The 8696-nt window shown below is 36.9% G+C and overlaps 1 protein-coding gene across 3 annotated transcripts; it reads left to right on the forward strand.

Moving 5' to 3' along the window:
- The first annotated feature begins 305 nt into the window (after positions 1-305).
- Positions 306-7947, forward strand: LOC109208962 (translation factor GUF1 homolog, mitochondrial). 3 transcript variants are annotated; one of them, XM_019372121.1, is made up of 12 exons: positions 306-854; positions 2844-3573; positions 4034-4190; positions 4301-4355; positions 4726-4793; positions 4892-4996; positions 5131-5202; positions 5541-5654; positions 5880-6020; positions 6097-6156; positions 6945-7149; positions 7469-7947. In XM_019372121.1, the coding sequence occupies exons 1-11, from the start codon at positions 552-554 to the stop codon at positions 7108-7110; spliced, it is 1971 nt and encodes a 656-aa protein (XP_019227666.1). In that variant the 5' UTR covers positions 306-551; the 3' UTR covers positions 7111-7149; positions 7469-7947. The 3 variants fall into 3 exon arrangements, with proteins under 3 accessions (XP_019227666.1, XP_019227665.1, XP_019227667.1); XM_019372120.1 differs by having other exon boundaries at positions 308-854; positions 7466-7947; XM_019372122.1 differs by having other exon boundaries at positions 315-854; positions 2848-3573; positions 7466-7947.
- Positions 7948-8696: the final 749 nt, after the last annotated feature.

Genomic DNA, 8696 nt, shown 5'->3' on the forward strand with positions numbered 1-8696 from the left:
AAGAACGAAGGGCAGGAGGGAAAAGGGGTTACCAGAATCTTTGCTTTGGTTTTAGAAGCTCTTTTTATTTTATCTTTTTACTTTATACGAGTCACCTAGTGATTAGTCACGTTATCCATGTCAGCAAGATTGGTCTTCACACGCTTCATTTTGAAGATAAATTGTGACCAAGTGTTCAATTGGCACATTTTTGTTGGTGTTGGAGTGAACAAATCTAAATGAAATCTGGTGACAGCTTTAGGGGCTATGTATGTATGTGATCTAAAAAAAAACTTTATTTTTAAATTATTCATTGCTATTTAATTTAATTATTATCAAATATATATGGTGAATAGCAAAAAATTTCGAAAGGTAATTGGTTTTATAATTGACATACATCTGCTACTATAGTAGGAGTAAAATCAATAACAATCGCAGGCAGTAGCAAATTAGGGTCCTGCACACGCCGCATTTTGACATTTATTCATCTCTATCGAACATTCCAACAATCAAATCCCAAAGCCCTAATGTAAAAACCTCACCTCTAATTCTCCAAGCACAATCCTGGGACAATGAGTACTTTCAAGAGAGCTTCAAGAGCTCTCAGATCCAACTTCTCTTTATTTTCTACTCCTCGACCCTATTTATCTCATTTTTTCTCTAATCAAAATGCATCATTTTGCTCTCGTCCTCGCCAAAACAGTAAAGAAGGATCAACTATAGATTTGAATGAGTACCCTTCTGATAATATTCGGAATTTTTCTATTATTGCTCATGTTGATCATGGCAAATCCACGTTGGCTGATAGGCTTTTGGAACTTACTGGAACCATTAGAAAAGGTCATGGTCAGCCTCAATACTTAGATAAATTGCAGGTAACTTCCCTTCATTCTTTATATTTCATACTTGAAAAACGTTTTCTTTGTAGCCTCAAGTGAAGGATTCTGATGTTTATGTTTGTTTAACAGTGAGAAAAGCTTAAATGTTAACCCTTTCGTTCCAATTTATGTAAACATATTTGAATACACAGAGAGTTTAAGAAAGAAATATGACTTTTGAAACTCGTGGTCTTAATTGTGTTATAACATTTGTGTGGTTATAAAAGTTTCTTGGGTAAAATGTGAAGTTTAAGTTAAATTATTTCCAAATTAAAAAAGACTAAAAATGAAAGAGTCACATAAAATGGGACAGACAGAATTCTTTGTGAAAATTTAATCTTTCTAGCTCATGGTCAAGGCATCTAGAGGTTATTTGATGAAGTGTGTGACCGTCTCTTCTAAAAGCTTAAGCTGTTAGAGAGAGGAATTTTAGTTACTTAATTATCTTTTAAACACGCCCTCACATATGCGCCTAATTTTTTGTTCATGACCAATCAAGTGGAAATTCTTTTGCATAATAGGTAGTGGTGAGGTAGACCAAAAAATTACATGGAAGGAAGTTGTCTCGGAAAACCTGTAATTTCTTGGAAATAATGCAGACTTAGCTAACGACAAGGCACAATGGAAGGAAGATCAATTTAGGTGATATCTACTAGTTGAGATTAGGTTTTAGTGTTGTTGGTACGTTAATTTTGAACCTATTGCTTTTCTGGGAGTATTTTGACGTTATCATAGAGTCATATGCCAGTAAAAATATAGATAATTTTTACTATTATATTACTTCTATTATTTATATATTTAACTTATTTTTACTTTTATTTATTTGGTACGATGATAGCATGAGTTGAGCTTAAATAGAGAAACATGGTCAGTGAGGATTCATATAGTCGACCCAACTTGTTTGGGATTGAGACGTAGTTGTTATCGTAGTGGTGAGACTTGAACCCATGACCTCTAACTCTCTGCTCTAAAAGATTAAGCTATTAGAGAGAACACACTTTTATTTACTTAATTATGTCTTCAATGTTATATTTGTTTAATAGTGAGAACAAGTGAACCTTAACTTTATCAAGATTTTTGGGTTGAATGAAATTTTCTAAACTTTTGGTTGGCTGTTTGTATTTATAAACTTTCAATTTTCCCGACAACAATGTAATTATCTCTCAATCAGACAGCTATTAGCAACAATCATGGTAACTATTTCAAGGTTTAAAGTTGCAATTTCTTATGATTTTTCTGGGTCTGCTAGCCTTTATCTGTAGCTTTTTTACTAATGTGATGATTTCCTGGCTCGAGATTTGGGAAATTGTGAGTTAGCTGTTGTAATGCATTTGCAATTGCTTATTAGTTTTACGTGAAAGTGAAACTTTTACATACATTTTGTGTTAGAAATGAGGGTAGTCCTATTTTGGTATGAGGTTCATGAAAATTTCATGCCCTTAGGAGTTTGATATTGTAGTGTTAAGGAATGTATGTCTTTCATCCTCCGTGTGTGAGAGAGGGTGGGGATGTGGGCAGGTAGGGGTACAAGGAAGAAGATAAGTTCGAGCAAGAGGCTATGTACTGCATGGATATGCATATTTTGCTATAATCTGAGGTTATATAAAGAAGTTTTGGATTATATTTTTGTGTGCGAGATATAGAGGTGAAGTGTGACACAATAGTTGTAATCATGTTGCTTCTATTGGTTTGTAGTGCACTTTTTATTTTTAGACTGGTTTACAATGAGAAGATGGACCAGTTAAGACTCCATCCTCCAGATATTCATGAAGTGATGTCCTTTGCTTTTGTTACACTTGCAAATGTTTTACCAGCTGCTTAGATATTGAAATGCGGAGGTCAACTTCTCCATCCAAGATTCTAGAAAAAAGGAGACAGTTTGTCATTATTAGAGCATTAATTACTTGTGCTCTTTATTCATATGTACTCAATGATATCTCTGTACTATATGATATATTTATGTGAAAAATCTGTAATTTGTCTTAGGTAGAGAGGGAACGGGGAATAACCGTTAAAGCTCAAACAGCAACTATGTTCCATCGTCACAAGTTCCTTGGTAGTGACACAGATTTTTTATTAAACCTGATTGATACACCTGGTCATGTGGATTTCAGCTATGAAGTTTCCAGATCTTTGGCAGCTTGTCAAGGTGCCCTTTTGGTTGTAGATGCAGCCCAAGGTGTGCAGGCACAGACTGTTGCTAATTTTTACCTCGCGTTTGAATCAAACCTGGCCATAATTCCTGTCATAAACAAAATTGATCAACCCACTGCTGATCCAGATAGGGTAAAAGCACAGCTCAAATCCATGTTTGACCTTGATCCCAGCGATGCACTATTAACATCTGCAAAAACTGGTCAAGGTCTAGAGCAGGTTCTACCGGCTGTGATAGAGCGAATTCCTCCACCTCCTGGTAAAAGCACTTCACCTTTGCGAATGCTTTTGCTGGATTCGTATTATGATGAGTACAAAGGAGTTATCTGCCATGTGGCTGTTGTTGATGGTGCTCTGCACAAGGGTGACAAGATTTCCTCTGCTGCCACTGGCCAAAGTTATGAAGTTTCTGATGTTGGTATTTTGCACCCGGAACTTGTACCGACAGGAATCCTTTTAACTGGTCAAGTTGGATTCATGGTCAGCGGCATGCGTTCAACAAAAGAGGCCCGTGTTGGAGATACTCTACATCATGCACGAACAGTTATACAGCCCCTTCCAGGTATCTTTGCTGCATCTTACCATAGATTTTTAGAAGCGAATTGGAACAGTTAATACAGATCAGCAACTTGCTAATTTTGGGGCTGTGGAGAACACTTCTTCCATAATCGAGATGTCTATACCACTTTATGATGTCTCTGGGAACTCCTTTGACGTTTCATCCACCCATCTCTCCCTGCATGCCCAAGAAAAATTGAGAAAAAGAAGCTTGTGGTGGATATTTCAAACAGGGCAGAGTAATGGTTGTGTTCTACAAACAAAAGCAAAAGATTGCATTATTTAAAGCTTGTGATTGAGAATGCATCCTACCAACAATTTTAGCTTCATACTATAACAGGTTTTGCTTTGCACATTGTCATCATGGGCGGAATAAAATATCATTATGAGACTTGGTGTGTGTTTCTCCATACTTGTTAACAGAGCTTATCTCATTGCAATATTTTCCTTGGTGATACATGAAGGTTTCAAGCCAGCAAAACATATGGTCTTTTCTGGCCTATATCCAGCTGACGGATCTGATTTTGAGGCACTTAACCACGCCATAGAGAGATTGACGTGTAATGATGCGAGTGTCTCTGTAACTAAAGAAAGTAGCACAGCTCTAGGTCTGGGTTTCAGGTAAAGATAATCTTAAGATATGAAATCTAACTTCACTTTTTTTTTTATCGTTAAAAATTTAACTTCACTTCTTTTTCCTAATTTGGTCCCATCTTATGCTCTGCCAACAGATGTGGTTTCTTGGGTTTACTTCACATGGATGTTTTTCATCAGCGGCTTGAACAGGCACTTCCTTTAATTCATTTTAAATTTTTTTGCCTTCAATTAAAAACTGGATTGATGAACACTAGAAAAGGAAGATTCTCTTGTATGAGCAATTACCGATCCCGATGTTGGTCTCTCTTGTTGGAGCCTATTTCTGCTCTCTCTCTCTCTCTCTCTCTCTCTCTCTCTCTCTCTCTCTCTCTCTCTCTCACGCACACACATACACACACACACACATTCACACAGAGAGAAAAATACGAAGAAGAAAGAAGTCTTGATTCCTGCCTCCTTTGGTTTGTTTTCCTGTTTTGAAACAAATTAAGAATGAACTGTATCTTGACTTCACGAGTTGCTTATTTAATGTTCTATTTACTGGTGTAATGGCTGACAGGAACATGGCGCTCATGTCATTTCCACTGTTCCTACAGTGCCATATATATTTGAGTACTCAGATGGAAGGTATGGTTATCTACATGTCTCTGTACATTGTAAACGCTTTTTATCAATCTTAATTTAATTCTGCTTCTGTTTCCTCCTTTTCTTGGTTCTGTCTTTAGCAAAGTGGAGGTTCAGAATCCTGCTGCTTTGCCTTCAAACCCCAAGAATCGACTTACTGCCTGCTGGGAACCTACTGTAATAGCTACAATTATTATCCCTAGTGAGTAAGCTCCCATGCACTTCACGTTATTAGATTTTTTCCCTCAACAATATGTGTCAGCTTTCTTGATCTCTCCTCTTGGAGCTAGTTTGGTGTCAGGGATGTCCATTTTTCCTCACATCATACTTCTTCTTGAAGGTATGTGGGGTCTGTTATCACTCTATGCGCTGAGCGTCGGGGAGAGCAGTTGGAGTACTCATTCATTGATAGGTGACTTTTCTTCTTACGTTGATTTGATGTTTGCTCATTGGAGATGTGCCTAGTATGTTGTGCACGCCATGAATAAACAGTCTCATCACATTTTTTTGTTTTTAACTTAAGTTTGTTCTTTTCTTTCATTCGATTATTTGTAAATGAAAGAACTGGGGAATTGCAGCCTTTAATGTCTTGCCCAATATTTTGTAGGAAAGACACTTTATATTAAAAAGTAAAGTTGATTCAAAAGTTAATTTTATTGTTCGACCTTCATTAGAAATTTCTTTTCATCTTTTCTTGAGCTCCTATGAAGTTCTAGATTGATGGTATACAAGTTTTTCCATCTTGTCCAGCCAACGGGCTTTCATGAAGTACCGCATGCCTCTGAGGGAAATTGTTGTGGACTTCTACAATGAATTGAAAAGTATAACATCAGGATATGCATCATTTGATTATGAGGACTCAGAGTAAGTTTTTCTCCTCTTCTTGCTCTGTTTCTCTTAGTACATACAAAACAACTCAGAAATTTCTGTATCGATCAAATATTTACTGTATAAAGGACTGAAATTTTGATTCTCTCAGGAAAAAAGTTTCCCTCAATGATATTTTCTTGTTGCAAGTGCTTTTGATAAGCCATATTTGCTTCTTCCTCTTTTCCTTTTTTTTCTTCTCTTTTTTTCATTTTTGGATAGATACCAGTCGTCAGATTTGGTGAAGCTCGATATTCTCCTAAATGGCCAACCAGTTGATGCTATGGCAACCATTGTCCACAAATCAAAAGCTCCGCGTGTTGGTCGCGAACTTGTGGAGAAGCTTAAAAAGTTTATAGACAGGTTTACTTATTTGCCTGTCGTTTGTTTCTTTCAGTTTTGGTGCTACTTCCTGTTTCTCATACAGTTAGTTGAACAGGCAGATGTTTGAAATCATTATACAAGCTGCTATTGGAACTAAGGTCATTGCCAGGGAGACGTAAGTTTAACTTTTCCATAGCTGTCATACATTTGGCAGACTATTGAATTATCTTGTGAATTCAGTTATCACCGGTTTCGTCTATTTCCCCATAACAAGTGGTCGCCAATGATGAAAGAATATGCGGCTTAATAGTTGTTTTTGGGCAGACTTTTGACTAGATTAGTGATTTGACTGGCAACCCACCTTATTCCCAATGTTAACTTTCTCTTTCTTTCAGTGTCTGCGAGCAGTTTTTTTGATAATGCTTACTAGTAATATGAATACCCTTACGCTTTGCAGATATTTAAGGCGCCATTTTTAGGATTCCATTTCCTAGTGCCATGACCAAAATGAACTCCTGTCTCCATCTTCTTTTCCAATTTTTGTTCCAATATCTTCTCATCATTTCTCCCGACACCCTCCCAGCCTCCAACCCCCCCCCCCCCCGTTTTTTTTTTCAAGTAGAAAATTTTACGAAGTGGGGGAATCTTTGTTGAAGTAGCTTCTTCAAAATTTCATTATCTTTTCAAAGATAGAAAGCCGAATCACTAGCAAAGGTAGGGTGTTGATAATTTTTTAAATCTCAGACTTTTAAGTGCTGGAAAAGTGAAGTCCACATGGCCGAAGGATCCAATAGTGGTTTCGCGCCCTTCTTCCCTTTTCCTCTTTTCTATCTTTCAGAAGGAGAAAAGTAATGGTTCAATCAATATGCTGTAGTTTCATTAGTAAACTATGTGTGTACATTTTTTAAGGTTTCACTAGGTAACTTTAGTTGTAACTGTTTAATTTACATTTCTTATTCCCAGGCTTTCTGCCATGAGAAAAAATGTTCTGGCAAAGTGTTATGGTGGTGATATTACAAGGAAGAAGAAGTTGTTGGAAAAACAGAAAGAAGGAAAGAAGCGAATGAAACGAGTGGGATCCGTCGATATACCCCAAGAAGCTTTCCATGAGTTACTCAAGGTCTCATGAAGACCATCTTAAATGCCTCCAAGATTTTAGGTACAAAAGGTAAAACCAATGTTTCTCGTTCCTAGTTACAATAACTGCATCTTTTCTTTTACCCCTGTGAGAGGCAAGTTATTGATAGTTGAATTTTGACATAAAAAGTAAGTTTTAGCCCCGGAGACTAGAGAAGGCACAGATGAATAGAAGATGAAAATACTATTGACGAGAAGATTACATCACATGATTTAGAATTCCTCTTCCAATGAAAATTAGTTAGTAACTACTGCCACTCGGTGCCCAACTGCTGCTTGGTTAACATAATTTTCTTTTATTCCAAAAAAATGGGTATCACCATATACAATGATGGATACTCTTGCAGCAGGTCAAATGTAAGTTCTGCTGCACAACGCAGTCCATGCATTTTCAGTGGAAGAAGACGAAGTTCAAAGGGTAAAGTCCCAACTTTGTGCTCAGTTTATCCTTTGTTGGAGGCACAGATGTTTGTTGTGGTCAAAGTTACCCCTTTTCATGTACCAAGGATGCGATAATTTTGCCCTTTGAATACCATGTTTTTATAAGCAATTTGCCTCCCTTTATGAGTACAGTGGAGTGTTATCTAGTTGTGACACGAGGAGAAGAACTCGTTAGGGGGTGGCATTACTTGAGTCTCTAATAATCCAGTTGAATCTGGAACTTGATTACAGAAAACTTGAGTGTTAACGTAGTTTGTTGTTGTCCCAGGTTTCAACCATTTGATGTAAGAACTTAGGTCGAAATTAGTAACAGCATTGATTCCTCTGTATTCTATTGCTGCAATGTCATGCACGAGCTGCCTCTTCTTGGGTGCCTCTTAAAGATAAAGAGGTTTAAGTATCAAAAGTCAATTACATTTTGCTTCGATAATTTCACATATGTTAATTAAACTTTATCATATATAACACTAAAGTAATACAATCTTTTTTTTTTTTTTTATCATATTAAAATAACTGGCATTTACCTACTAAAATAATAATGTTACTAAAAAAAGTTGGCAAATAAAAAGAACTTTTTATTACCAATTGAGAAATTTGTACCCAAAAAAAAAAACATTTAACTGAATTTGGGCAACAGCCCCAAGCTCAGTCTCATCACAAAATCACTGATCTACTCTAGGTCTACACTGCGAACGAAGAAAGTTCAATTCCTCCAGTTTCCTAGCAATTTTCAGCTTCATGCTTCCTTTACAACGAACTTCCTACACAGTTTGTCTGGCTATTCTTCTTCTTGGTGCTTGCTAATACTGAAAGCTCTTTGGTTTCTCTATAACCACAAATGGTAGACAGTTGCAGCCAGTGTTAGTTTAAATATTTCTGCATTTGAACTCTTTCCCCTTGCATTTATATTTAAGTTCCCATTTGGCTAGTCTCTCTTGTATTCATTCTCCCATTTGGCCAGAAGGGAATCACATTTTGCTTCGATGACTTCCGCTCCTAGGCCTTTGGCCAATTCCAGACCTGCAATCATAGCCTCATACTCGGCTTCGTTGTTAGTCAATTTTGCAGTTTTTATAGATTGCCTAATCATGCCGCCTGTAGGTGGCTTTAGAACTATACCGAGTTCGGACCCTTTCA

Source organism: Nicotiana attenuata, unplaced genomic scaffold (genome assembly GCF_001879085.1).
Source record: "Nicotiana attenuata strain UT unplaced genomic scaffold, NIATTr2, whole genome shotgun sequence".
NCBI lineage: Eukaryota > Viridiplantae > Streptophyta > Magnoliopsida > Solanales > Solanaceae > Nicotiana > Nicotiana attenuata.

Coding starts and splice junctions, on each gene's coding strand:
- LOC109208962 (XM_019372121.1), top strand. CDS start 552: ATGAGTACTTTCAAGAGAGCTTCAAGAGCTCTCAGATCCAACTTCTCT. Junction 855..2,843: donor AATACTTAGATAAATTGCAG/GTAACTTCCCTT, acceptor AATTTGTCTTAG/GTAGAGAGGGAACGGGGAAT. Junction 4,997..5,130: donor ACAATTATTATCCCTAGTGA/GTAAGCTCCCAT, acceptor TTCTTCTTGAAG/GTATGTGGGGTCTGTTATCA.